General features: G+C 40.5%; 1 protein-coding gene across 1 annotated transcript; it reads right to left on the reverse strand.

Moving 5' to 3' along the window:
• Positions 1-8528: 8528 nt before the first annotated feature.
• Positions 8529-14444, reverse strand: LOC147881848 (Inositol monophosphatase family protein). The gene is made up of 3 exons (XM_087401676.1): positions 13945-14444; positions 13099-13495; positions 8529-9318 (listed from the first exon to the last, which is right to left on the reverse strand). Exons 1-3 carry the CDS (start codon positions 14218-14220, stop codon positions 8918-8920), a joined length of 1074 nt encoding a protein of 357 aa, XP_087257802.1. The 5' UTR covers positions 14221-14444; the 3' UTR covers positions 8529-8917.
• Positions 14445-14989: the final 545 nt, after the last annotated feature.

The following is a 14989-nucleotide window of genomic DNA, read 5'->3' on the forward strand; positions in this document are numbered from 1 at the left end:
TGGTAATTGAATAGCACAACTCTTAAGTAAAGAACGCTATCATACTATTCTATTGCTTTATATAGGAACAATGGAGAAGATGCAAGAACAAAGAACATGTTGCCACATGGGAATATCATACACTTATTCCAACAAAACATGAAAAAGATGGAAGATAGTTCATGTTTACAATGAACTAACATGTGAAGGACATCTTGACAAGTGTTTCTTTTTGCATTGGTGATAATTTTCAATCAATGCTAAGGCTAATAGTGATGAAGTGTCAAATTCTACATTGTAAAATGCATTACAATGAAGGAGAATTTTCAAAGGGAAACAAAGGATGGATGAGAAATTGTTATGTGGTCAAAAGTTTTCTCTATAGATAAAAAAGCTCAGAACTTGTGTTATTGCCATCAACCAAATGTTGTGACGTACGCACATTTGGTGTGAGATATCAAGTTTCTAATGGAATTTGTTGACGAAGACAAAAACATGTATGACACATCACATGAAGTATATAAGGCACATCACATGAATTATATAAGGCACATCACATGAACCATATAAGGCTATGTGTAAGAGCATGCCGCTTAACATGGATGCATGGAATAAACATCTCTATTATGGACAAGCTAGCCCCTTTGGTTTACTTTTATATGGCATACATGATTACATTATGAATATTCCAACCCCTTGCATTTACTTTAACAAAAATTATAGATACTTGCCATGTTGAAGGAGTCTTGGACTAGTATCAATTATTAATGTAATACGATGTACTTGGCTTTAAGTGTCCCTAATGTAGATAACCATCCTAATTATTTTGGGATAAGAACCTAAGTCCTCTTAATACTTGGAAGTTAGAAAGATATTGCAACTCTTTGGGAAAATCTTAATGAATACATTGTAAAATGTGACCTGTATTATAGTAGTATATCAAGTATGAAGAGTACATATCCAAAAAGTGAGTTAGTGTGTCACTAAATACAAAAGTGACTAGTATGACTACATAAATACATTAGATATGATTTGAAAAGTCAACAGAGTGAGTTGAAAACACCATTTGATCATGCGGTTGGATGATGGGAGTGTGGTAATGAAGAAGAAATATGGTAGTACTTCGACTAATCTACAATCCACATACTCTCATCATTGGATGCTAATGGTATTTTGAGTCTTTTCTTGAAGCCGTATCAATTAGTGAAATGTTCATAAGATAATCCATAAGTTGCTTTGGAGATCGACTACACAATTTTTCTATGATATGGCAAGTCCCTCCTAGATTCCAAACACACTTTATAAACACCATCATCTAGCAAGATAGTGTTTTTTCATTTCCAAAATATTGTTAATTTTTCATAGAACATAGTGTTTTTTTAAGGTTGGATCACGAATGTGTGTTCTTTTTCAAAATCCTCCTATGAGTACACCCTTTGGAACCTTTAATGATGCAACAATGATAGCGCCTCCTTCCTCTTGCTTATCCAGAGTCATCTCCCTAACTCATGTCACATCCTTTGGAGGTGCAACATCATCCCCAACTCTTCTAGCGTCATATGGAGGTGTAACTTTATCACCAACTCCTTTCACATCATGTGGAATGCAACGTCATCTCCAACTCTTGTCGCATGCAACTCTCACTCAGCTTCTCGTGCATTGGTTGCTTGCCTTGTCATGCTCAATTGATCCATTAGTTGCTCGAACATACAAGATTACTTTTTTACTCATGGTTACCTGGGGTCAACATTTTTCCTTGGCTCTAAGATGGACCGAGTCCTTGCAAACCTGAAGTCAAAGGAGACACAGGGGGTAGGCAAGATGCTTCATCCCTTCTGAGTACACACAAAATTCATCCAAATTAACTGCAATGCATTCATTGAGATACTCCCTAAAGGTCTCCACTATGAACCTTTGGAACCTCGATGGTGCACTTTGTAGACCAAATGGCATAAATTTGCACCTCACTTGGTGATGAAGGTGATCTGTTGAAATCAATCTTCTACTGATTTTCTAGTGCCGATGAGATTCGGTTGTATCCATTGTACTCATCCATGAATGGGTACATCTCATGGCCCACCACCTAGTCCAAGATGCGAAGGGGATAGGAAATGGGTCTAGATAGTTTGAGCATTTAGCTTTTGGTAATCCATGCACAATAGAGATTCCCATCTTTCTTAGGCACCACCTTGATCAAAATATCCAATCGTTTGAATCAATACTAGAGGTGTTACGTCAGCCATAATCCTGAGATTTTCTGGTGTGGATATGGTGAAGCAGGAAACCAAAGGGCTTAACAGTGCAATGGTGGACACGCGAATTAATGCCTAGGCAAAATAGGCCTAGAACTATAGGCGAATGCCAAAAGGGGTCAAAAGAGTAAGGTCCTTTGAAAGGACACTTGGCATAAAAGGGGTCCACATGGCTTGCACTGGGTTCAGGGGAGATTCTAGAGAGAGGCTCCACAATAGGAAGGAAGGAAAAGGAACTGAGTAGGGAGTTCACAGATGAAGAAATGAGGAGCACTGTATGAATCGTGTGGCTAGGAGGAATGAGCAGAAAGCCCTCTTATTCTATAGATGTATCATTGGTATCAGAGCTGTTTTGAGAGACTCTTGGGAACATTGTGGAGACCGCGACCCCAATGATCTTGTGGCACGATCGTAGAGAAGCGGATTGTTTGTGCGGGGACGAGCGCTGGCTTGATTGAGCACTAGTATATAACTCTCGAAGGGCGAGCATGGTATGGAAGGTGCATTTATAAGAAGCTTTGCATGGAGAGGTGCAGCCCGTTGAGCCCCGTTGAGATTTATGGGAGTGCTGCTTCTTAATGAGTGCCTGACCATGGCTAGCTTTTGCCTTACATCCCCTAGTTGTAGGCGACGTCTCTGAGATTGTGATTCTCAGCCTTCATGTAGCGGCGCAGCTTCTAGCCTTCTACTATTCAAACAGTTAGGACTCAAGGGTAGCATAGACTTATGGAATGCAGTGGCGCAGCCTAGTTGCCTAGTACAAGGGCTCGTTTATGTCATGCTACAGATTCGAGAAGAAGGTCAAGCAAAGCAATGATTCAATCCAATGCCCACCTCTGGAGGAGAGGCTGACGTCCGGCTGAGAGAGGAAGCAAAAATACAATGCTTCTCATATGTGAACCAACCCACAAATCGTTGCGCAATTGTTCATAAGACCGTCACGCAAATCGTCCGTGATTCCATCGACCTGCAAAACACAGAAAGAGGCCATCGCCACATCATACAAAGGTTTGAAAACCTTTTTTTTTTTTAAACAAATGACCACATCATTCAAGGTCATAGACCTTTGCATCCCATAGACTTTTTAACCCCTCTCATCCTCTATATCTCTAAAGAAAATCCCAAGGCCCATATCATTTTCTTCTCCAATCTTCTTAGCCTCACCAAATTTAAAGAAGAAGACTAAAGCAAGGACTTTGAGATCGAAGAAAGCGAAAGAGGCCGGAGTTAAAAGAAGATTTTGGGGATCGAGTTTGAGGAAAGCGAATGTCAGATCAACAATCAAAGAAAGCGAGACGACTTCGAAGACAAATCCAAAACCTCGAACAAATACCAGGGAAGTGGGCATTGCATTTTTCTCTCTGATATAAAGTGCTTTGCTTTATAATTTTTGGAAAATATATGTCTTTAAAATGACAACTCCAGAAAGGGATGGTATGATTAGGGAGGCCGAGGAAAGGGCTAGAAAGGGAAAAGCAATAGTTGGAGAGGAAACACATGAGGTACAAATTGAAAATCAAGAGGATAACGTGGAAATGGAGGACATAGACTACAGTGATTATGGAATTTCGTATAGGAATTCACTAAACTTGAAACTCATGCAAAATATAGAAACATACCTAGGAGTTATCAGTAGTGAAACACTAAAAACCCTAGTTGAAGCTATAACTAAGATAGTTGATTCTCAATCAGTATCTATTACTGAAAAATCACTGATTCCTCCTAATCAAGTTGAGAGGTCCATCTCTCAACTTAGAGAAACCTGGCCAAATCCAACCAAGTAGCTCACCTTAGTCTGCACCAGTTTTACTGGTAAATAAAAAGGATGGTACTATGCATTTATGCCTAGATTACCGAGCACTAAATAAAATCACCATAAAAAATAAGTATCCTATGCCTCACATTGATGAGCTCTTTGATTAATTGCAAGGGGAAAAATACTTTACTAAAATTGATTTAAGATCAGGATATCACCAAGTACGAATTAGGGAAGAGGATGTCCCTAAGACATTATTTCGTACTAGGTATGGGCATTATCAATTTAAAGTAATGCCATTTAAATTAACAAATGCTACAGCAACTTTCATGACACTTATGAATAGTGCCGCTGTAGTATTTTTAGACGATATTCTTATTTATAGTAAAACCAGGGAAAAGCATTTGGAACATTTGCGAAAAGTGTTCCAACTGCTTAGAGATAATTCACTCTTTGCTAAAGAATCCAAATGTGAATTCTTTGCAAAAGAAGTGAAATACTTGGGACATATAATATCCCAAGAAGGGGTTCATATGGACCCTAATAAAGTAAGGGCCACATTGGAATGGCCACAAATCTAGAAGAATTACATATATTCTTAGATTTGTCAAGATTCTATAGGAGATTCATCCAGGATTACGCTAGGATTGATGTTCCAATGATGGACCAGCTTAAGGGGAAGGGAAGTACCTTCATATGGCATGAACCTCAAAAGAGAAGTTTTAAAAAATTAAAGGTATCTATAGCGGCAGCTCTTGTCTTAAAAGTAGTGGATCCCAATGAACCATCCGTGGTTGAGACTGATGCTAGTGATTTTGCTGTTGGGGCGATACTTATACAAAAAGGTCGACTAGTGGCTTTTGAAAGCAAAAAGTTAGATCATGCCCAACGAAATTACTCGGCATATGAAAAGGAACTATATGCTATAGTCTATGCTTTAAAAAAGTGGAGGCACTACTTATATGGTGCAAAATTTGAGATCATCTTTGATCAGGAGAGCATTAAGTGGATTTGTAATCAGCTAGAGCTTAAAGGTAGAAAAGCTAGATGGGCTGAGTTAATGCAAGAGTTTGATATACAATTGACATATAGGAAAGGGAAGTTCAATGTGGTAGCAAATTCTCTTAGCCGAATGCCAATTGATAATGAATTGAGTTTTACTCAATTTCAGAATGATTTCCTTGAGTCCTTAAAGGGGAAATGTGAGTTTGATACTCACTTCTCTGAAATATGGAAAGCAATTAGAAATAGGGATCCAACTAATCAAGAGGCTTTCATTGAGGAGTCGCATGGAAATGGCAACACACCACAGGTTCCTGGTAAAGGACTCAAGTGGAAAAAATATACTATTGAAGATGGCTACCTACTCTACAAGGGTAGAGTATGTGTCCCGGATGATATTGACATTAGACGCCAAATCCTTTTTGAATGTCATGATAGTCTGAGTGCTAGACACCCGGGAATTTAGAAGACATGTGCTTCCGAAAAGAAAATTCTTTTGGCTTGGAATAGGTAAGGACGTCCAAGATTATGTATTGAAGTGCCCAAAATTCCAGGTCAATAAGGCTGAACGCCTTAAGGTATGAGGTCTCCCACACCCATTGGAGATTCCATCTGGCAAATGGGAAAGCATCTGCATGGATTTCATTGTGGGGTTACCTAGGACACAAAAGGGGCACAACTCTGTGTGGGTAATTGTGGATCGGTTGGCCAAGATGGCTCATTTTATTCCTGTCAGTGAAGATGTTAAAACTTCGGAACTAGCTAGGCTATGTGTGGAGCATGTTTATAGACTGTATGGGCTACCAACCGATATTGTTAGCGACCAGAATAGCAAATTTAACAGCCATTTTTGGAGGGCTATGTTTAAGAGGTTGGAAACTTCATTGAATATGAGCACCACGGATCATCCACAAAGTGATGGTCAAACTGAAAGGGTCAATCATATCATTGAGGATATGCTTTGAGCATATGTAAGTAAACGGCAAACTAATTGGAAACAATATCTGCCCATATTAGAATTTGCATATAACAGTGCCAAGCATTAGTCCGTTCATGATGATGTATGGATTTCAACCAAGAGCCCCAATGACAGTGGAACTCGAAAAAGAGAAGGTTCAAGCGGCCAAAGACTTTCTTGAAGATATGAATCAAACGCTTAAGTTAGCTAAAGATAGTATAAGAAGAGCTTAAGACAGAGCATGAAGTTATGCAAACCCCCACCATAGAAAGTTGGAGTTTGAAGTAAATGAGACTGTCTACCTTAAGGTACCTGAATCTTCAGAATCTCTAAAAGCAGGTAAATGTCCGAAGTTGTCTCCTAGGTATTGTGGACCATTCACAATACTTAAGAGGATTGTAGAACTTGCTTACAAATTAGCCTTACCTGAGGGATGTAGATTGCATCCAGTTTTGGATGTTAGTAGGCTAAAAAGATAAGTTAGGAGATGATGATAATCTCATTAGAAATGAAGTCCTAGTTCAACTCATTGAGCCCGCATCTTTACCACATGAACCAGAAAGAATTTTAGATAGACAAGAAAAAAGAACGCGACATACTATATGGCAAGAATGTCTAGTTAAGTGGAAAGATAGATCTGAAGAGAGTTCAACATGGGAAAGGGTAAGCAGTCTCCAAAGGAGGTTTCCCAATTTTGTTTTCGAGGACGTAAACCATTCTTAAGGGGAAGGGAATGTTATGTCAGCCATAATCCCAGGATTATGTCTAGTGTGGATATGGTGAAGCGGGAAACTAGAGGGCTTGATAGTGCAACGGTGGACATGCGAATTAATGCCTAGGCAAAATAGGCCTAGCACTATAGAAGGATGCCAAGAGGGGTCAAAAGAGTAAGGTCCTTTGAAAGGACACTTGGCATAAAAGGGGTCCACATGGCATGCACTAGGTTCAGGGGAGATTCTAGAGAGAGGCTCCAGAATAGGAAGGAAGGAGAAGGAACTGAGCAGGGAGTTCACGGATGAAGAAATGAGGAGCACTGTACGAATAGTGGCCAGGAGGAATGAGCAGAAAGCCCTCTTATTCTATAGATGTATCAAGAGGTGGTCACTTCTGGAGCCTTACCTAACTAAATCTCATAACTAGCTGCTTATCCAACCAAATCTATGGTTATCTTTATGATAGAGGCTTACCCAAAAACTTTGATGTTGGTCCTCACGTATTGAGGCTTACCTTTTTCACAAAAAAGCATCTTTGAGTGGTTCCTTCACTGATAGAAGGCTTACTTCCACAAATTGATTGTTTTAGTATGAGGAACATTCACTTGATACTCGTATATGAACCACACTTGGTGGATACTTGCCACAAATCTAGTGAAAATGCATGTTGATTAATGTTAATGAAAGATTGTTGCCTATTGAGAAAAATAATTGATGACCATGGATCAAATGGCTAACATAAATGTCATCTTCATTGATGATGATAAGTTTTCATGATGATGTGGTAATTGCTTGATGCAAAGATCATTCAAATCTTTTGTTCTATCAAATGAAGTGTGTGCTTATAGCAAGTGTTCTTGTTTTGAACATTGATTATTGATGAAGTCACATGAATGATACAAAAAGTTACTTATAGCTAATTGATAAAAGGATTTAGCTAATTGATAAAAGGATTTATAGTAAAATCTGTCATTGGAGATGATGCTTGTTGAGATGAATGATAATTTTATTGGTATTCCACAAGCAAATTATGTTACACATTAAGTTGATGTTAATGGAATGGTTGATTGAGTACCATAAGTTATTTGGAATGAGTGTCCTTTGCCAAGAAATTCTTTGAATGGATTGTACTTGAGGATTGAGGGATGGTGCATGCGTAAATGTGACAATATGATAATGTTCCTTGTAAATGCTTATTAGCATATTGGTCCATACCTAGTTGTCTTTGTGCACATAATAAAATGTCTATGTTTGAAAATTTATTTTCTTATGCCTACATAGTGCATACTAAGTTTTGTAATCAAAAGTTGAATTGAATGTTTCTATGTAAGCAAGTTTGATAATGTTGCTTGTAAATGTCTATGAATGTAGTGGTGCATAGTTTCATGAAAAAATTTATACCATGTCTATGTAAACACGTTTGATAATGTTGTCTATGTAAACACATATGATAATGTTGTTAGTAAATCCATAAGTATCATAGCTAGCTTGCAAGAAAAACCCTAATGAACTTTTCCAAGGTTTCGGCCCATTTTTCCCCCTTTTTCCTTTTGTTTGTATTCTTCTTATCATCTTAGGTTTGGCCTTTGGATCATGTATTGAGCACGTGTTTTAATGGGACTTAAAACCGTGTGTCCTAATGGACTGGGATTCAATAGTTTCAAAATGGCATTTTCAAAAGCCATTTAGTGCAATTTTAAAATTGTATTACCAAGGTGACATCTGTGTACAACAAGCACAAGGACTCCATAGTTTCATAATAGCATTTGCAAAAGCCATTCGACACAATTTTAAAATTGCATTTCTCTACAATAATAACCACAATCTGCCAAATCATATACAAAAGTCCCATACACATCATATTCTTGTATGCTTTCATTGAGTTCAAATGAAAACTATTTTTGTGTTCATGTTTCCAGTGTAATAAGATGTACTATAGTCATTTCAAGTCGGGTGAAGGACAATTGTAGCCTTCCTTGCTTTACACTTGACAAAAAGCTTTAATGCCAAAACACATACCTTTGACTGCTGCATCATTTTTTCCCAATCTAGTAAGCATATACATTTTTGTAGTTTCTTTCAATTAAACAATTTTTTTGTATTAGATACTTCAGTATACAATTTCTACTAGTACATTAGATGTCACCTGCCATCATCTCAAGACCATGTGAGAGCATACAAAGCTTAGAAAAAACCACACAGGGATGCACACATAACGCAATGTTAGCCTCAACACGTGGATTTGTTCTCTCACCAACTAAACCTCATACCCAGGATTGACAAGCTGTTGCACATCCTTGTAACTTTCAAGCTCTGACACATCCTGAGAGCTACCAAGGAAGAGAGGAAGCCTTTGATGTAGTTCAACAGGTTGGATGGCGAGGATACGTCTAACACCATCAGAACCCTTTCCACCTGCCTGCTCTGCAATGAAGCTTAGAGGATTTGCTTCATAGACCAATCTTAAATGAGCCCTTGGGTTCATTGCCACACCACCATACAGAATAGTGCGGTGAAAATCTGCCACAAGTGAGCAGATATACCTTGCAGAGTATTTCTTGGGGTGCTTTCCCTTGCCCTGCCTGATGTCATCAATGTATTTCTGCAAACCCTGAGGCCAATCAAAGTATCTCGCATCATTCACAGAGTAGATTTGTCCTGCAAATGAGACAACAGTAAGCTCTACTTGTGGCCCACTTGATCATAGCAATAAATGGTCAACAATCAAAGCTAATGAACCTCCACTATGACATGTTCCCATAGATAGAAATGGATATTCTAGAATATATCCAATCTTTCAAATTAAAATATCTATAAAACAAGCAAAAAGAACAAAGGGAAGAAGGGAGTTTTGTAAGTGACTTCGAACAAAATTAAGAGTAAATAAAAATTACTTGGTAACCAAAGCTATGCTTATGTTCTCATCACTACCCAAGCATAAGCTGCCACCTGGGTATCAAAATATTCCCATATCAACTCTTTCACACATTAACCATCAAACTAGAAACGGAGAAGTCCTGAGCTTCTTTACAAGCCACTGAAGCTGAAATCCATCATGTGCCAAGAGTGAGACTTAACAGCAGGAGGAGCATCATTGCAGGGTACACATCTGGCAGGAGTGGGCTGCAACTGTGAGGTGCCTTCACAAGTCTTTTTGTCTTGGCGTAGTCCACATTTGTGGAACTTTATAAGCACTCGAGTTTCGCTGCCTACATGCTGAAAGTATATCTCTGGACCTGTGAGTGTTTCTCTGTCGTACTTCTATACCACATCATTTGTGAGTGGATCTCAAGCGCTAGTGAATCTAGGAACAACTAGGCTGCAATGAGCTTGCCACAAACATCTCCTTACATGGTATCAAATCCAAAAGTCCTACTTAGATAATATACCTCGACATCTTAAGGATGAGACCTTTTTGCAAGGAGGAAAGCGGTCACATTCAGACAGTTGTGTCTTTGTGAGATTGAGGTTGGATGAACATTAACTTGTCAGCTAATTGCCTTGCTAGTTCCTTCACGTATAGGTTCAAACAACCTCATTCCCAATTTTGGGGAGAATGGCAAATCGGGTGGTATTAATTATTGTATCTAGAAGGTGATGATACAGAGCCATATGATGGCCAGGAACATTTGGAACGTGACCATAGGTACAGACCTGAAGACCAGGACGCTGTCGATGCCTCAAACATGATCACTCACCCTACAAACCCCGATTCAGTGGAAGTATGGGAGGAAAGGAACTGTGACATGTTATTCATCATCGAGGAGCTTGAAGATCAGCAAAAGGTGGAGCCTCGTTAGTTTCCCAATACGTTTCACTTCTAAGGACAGATTGGTGGGCAAAAGGTCCTTATCCCGGCAGATTCATGCAATTCAGAGAACATCATTTCCACCAAAGCAGCTAAGCAGGCTCTATTGCCTCTTACACCAATGGAACTGATGGCCTTGAATGGTGCATTTCCAGGGCAGCAGACAAAGAACAACTTACAGGTAGCTTCAGCCACTCTGAAGATCTCAGGGTGGGTAGACTGTCGGCCACTCAGGGTCGCACCTATGTAGGCGGCGGACATCATCTTAGGTACACAATGGTGGCACCAATTCAAAGTCCAACCAGATTACCAAAACCAAGGCTTGGATGTCAAGATCCCAGGCCACGGGTCCAAGTTCATTTCTTGGCTTAGTGGTGTTCCACCTCGACCTTTGATTTCGGTGATTTAGAGGACTCGAGTCAGGACTCAGTTGGACATAGTACTACAGCCAGACCAGGATGTCTCTCTCAAAACAAATCTTCCTCTGTTCCTATCACCTCTATGCACTGAGAAAAACAAAATAGAGCATCATCCTGGAGCACTAACCACAGCCAATATCCTTACCAGAAGTTAGCACTAAACCCGAGAATTCAGTTCCTACAGATCAGGCTTCATGAACTTAGCGATCACCTCCAGATTCATGAACCAAGTATTCAGATCAGGATTCATCAGCCAAGTATACCACAAACAATCACCTCTTTCAGCATGAAGGGAGGCCCCTTTCAAGTTCGAGTTTCAGCAGGAGGGGATGCCACGCGATCCACAAGCCCATCTGGACTGCCACGCAGGCAGCCATGTCAGCAAACTACCATGCAGGCAACAGACAAGTTAACAGGCGCAAAGAGCCACGATGATGTCAGCACTGACTACCACGTGGACTACTCGGTGCCACGTCAGTACGCCGGTGAAGCAAACTGATCCAGTCGGTACAGACAGCCCTCCAGTCGGCCATTTTCCAGGCCCAAGGGGGCCTATAAAAGGCATGGAGCATGCCAAATCTTGACACATACAAAGGTCTACATACACACTTTTTTATTATGCCCCTAGTGGCATGCATTGAGATACGTGTGGGTCCAACATTGGTGCTGCATCGGGAACTTGGAAATTGGTGATCAGAATGGGATCAAAATTGGTAGGCATATAAATCAAAATGGGAAAATATTCATGCTGTTCTCATTGCATTTGGAGTAGTGTGACGCTATGCTTTTTTTGACCACACATCGCTGATGGACTTTAAGTAGGGTATAGCCAAATGCAAGGCTTCGTGACTTGTAAAAGGACAAGACTTGGAGTGACTCTATGGAACTATAAGGCACTCAATGTGCCAAACTCTTGTCTCATACAAAGGCACCTTTTTATTATCCCTCATTTCTGATCCACTTCTGGGCCTTCAGTGCTCAGCTCAGTGGCCAAGATTTCCTGCAGCAGACCAGCCTTGGATCTACAGGGATCATCTAGTGGGGATTCACCTCTATCTATAGTTCTAGTCTTCCATTACAGTTTTGTAGTGAGGGTTTCATCCTGTCATACGGTTTTATTCAGCCCTTTGGGCATTCATACATTCAGTTATATATTCCTCTTCGGAGGCCCGCTATATTCTCTCCCTCTGATTCTCTCACATCCACAGCATCACTTGTGTATTGAGTGCATCATTCTATCAATTCCATTAGAGTTGAGCAGGAGAGAGAGTGAGTCAGTCTGTCTACCAATACAGATTGTGACTCTACTAGGAAACCATGAAATTGGTCTCTAACACAAGGCTATGCACTCCAAAGAGTTATCCATATTCATCACAAAAATAGGCAAAAATATCCTTATCATCTGAAGGGAAGAGGGCCTGGTGCAGATGTGCCATGTACACAAGTTGGCCCAGCTTGAATGTACAAACCCTCATAGCATATGCACGTGAGCCAACATGACTAACAAGATTATTGGAATATTTCAGGTAAACTCACACTAAACATTCTATAATGTGCTTATGAATCAGAACATGCATTGGCAAAGAATCAAACTTTTCATGCCAAAACAAAGGACATAATGCTGTCCCAGCCCTGCAGTACCAATGGTACTGTCCTGTAGCTGCACCATCCACACAGGTTTGCTTCTTCCAGAGCTTCGATACCTTCACGATACCGTCGGGATGAGAGGTATTGGGAAGAACCAACAGCGTTTTGTACAAAAAATATTAAGTGTTTAACCATTAGACTAGTTCAACCGAATGTTAACTATTAAATTTACAAAAAATAAAAATTATATCATAGAAAAATATGTGATTTATGTGGTTGTTATAATAGGCATCAAGAAGTAAAGTGCACATAAAGGGCCAACGCATAAAGTGTGCATATAGGGGGAACTAAATATCTTAAACCTCCGGACAAAGGGCGTACTCAACAATGATAAAGGAGCACTTGGATATAGCATGACCGAGGGATGTTTGGAAAGATGGCACTCTACGTAAGACTCACATTAGCCTGCTGAAAGTAATCTCGGCTCAAAGACAATATACGATTGCATAAGAAAAAAGAACATGCACAACATCAGGTGTCAGTAAAGCTTATAGCTTGCAAAATTGATCGCTTGAGAGGGATCTTCGTAGAAAAAGGGCAGTAACATGCCAAAGATTTTGGTACCTCTTTGAGGAACGGCCAAGTTTGGATGAGTCAGCACGAACTCTCCGGTCGAACGGTCAAGCGTGAAGGCATGCGTCCCCGAACCAATAGAAATGCATAATACTGTAGCAGATGAGTACAGAGCATAGGCTGCAGCCACAAGCCTTTCGCCTCTCTGCAAAACATTTAATTGTGCTTTCTCTTCAACAGGTAAGGTATCTGCTTCTTCCAGTCTCTTGTATATGCCGAAAATGCTGCCAGTTGGAATCGAAGCGTCAATGTTGCGTGAACCGTCGAGAGGGTCGAAAACCACTACATAAGGGCCTTTGTCATGGAACCAAACCGGTAAATCATCCTCTTCCGAAGCTATAACGGCCACTTTCTCGGAGCTGCGAAGGGATGACTTGATGATATCGTTCTGAATTAACACCATAAGATGCACGTCAACGTAGTTTCAGGTTTCAAGAGCAAAGAATAATTCCTTCACCGGATTCATATCAATTCCTGCTGGCCTGCTTGCCTGAAGGTTAAACATTCACAACAATGTAAGGCTAAACATACTGGAACTAATGCTTTCCATAGCAAATTCTTATTCAGTCAGACTTCCAAGCCTGTTCCTGGAGATTGACTCCATCCGAAGATCGGGACTGAGCGAAAGGCAAATGTGAATGATTCCATCTAAAACTCCGGACAATGGGAAGAAAAAATATACCATGAAATCATCATATTTTCGCACCATATCTGACGTTTGGACATTCCTTTTAGTGTATCTTTATCTTTGTTCCATCATTTAGCGGATGGCACAATGATACGCACACAGGGGGAAACAAGAAAACAAAACAATCGATGTTCAGGGGCCGGAGATACCGAGATGATGTCCAAAGGTTTGGGAGCATCGCGACCGCTATGGGAAGGCAAGGAGGAGGAGGAGGAGGAGGAAGAAGAAGCTGCGATGAGACTGGAAGGAGAGGCAAGGAGGGAGGCGATGTGTTTGCAAGAAGACTGGAGGTGGCTGAGGAGGATGAGGAGCTCATCATCGACATCGCTACTGAGGAAAGAGAGGAGAGAGGGAGGCTGCTGGAATGCAGAGTTTGAAGAAGAAGAAGAAGAAGAAGTGTGGTTGTGGGTGCTCATCAAACTCATTGAATTCAGAGTTGAGTGAGAGCTCCTTGTTGCAAAAGCTCTTGTGGGTTTTTTGCCTTTCACCTTAGAGACCAACTTTGAGATGCAATTCCTTGTGGGTTTGCAGAGTAGTTTGCCTTTGAAGCTCACAGAGCAAGATGAGCTATGGAGATTTGGAAAAAATAGTAGAGATGATGATGAAGAAGAAGAAGAAGGTGGTGGAGAGAGCTGAATCACTCGATCAGCTTCCATCCTCACTAATAATGCTTTCCATTCATTCTTGCTTTCTTTTGTTTGTTGTTGTTTTGGCCCTCCTCCTTCCCAAGCGCGCTCTCTTGCGCTTGCATCGCCAATCAAACCAATAGGAGCCGAGTTTTTTAACGATGTGCGTGCATCTCATTACACATATATAAACCTTCCAAAATCTAATCAATCCGATAGGAGACGAGTTTTTTAACGATGGGTGCACAATGGGCGTGCATCTCATTACACGTATATAAAACCTTCCAAAATCCTACATGCACTCCAAGTCTTTTTCCCTTCCATGGGCTTGTTGCCTTCCCAACTATAGGCACCCTTCAAATCTCTCGATCACCTCTCCTACAAAGTATAAAACCATTATTGGGTGATCGCTGGGCGGTGTGTAAAGGTGGTGCCCATCAGTGAGCATTTTTAAAACCCATGATAATAGGCAGCTAATGTGTAATGGGGTGCATCCATTCAAGCTTGCCCATGACTCTTTTTCGGCACCCACACATTGAGCGTACCGTTGGTGTTGTGTAATTGTTTA

Source organism: Dipteris shenzhenensis, chromosome 30, assembly GCF_047967505.1.
Source record: "Dipteris shenzhenensis isolate YYH24624 ecotype China chromosome 30, Dip_SZ_1.0, whole genome shotgun sequence".
NCBI classification, from domain to species: Eukaryota; Viridiplantae; Streptophyta; class Polypodiopsida; order Gleicheniales; family Dipteridaceae; genus Dipteris; species Dipteris shenzhenensis.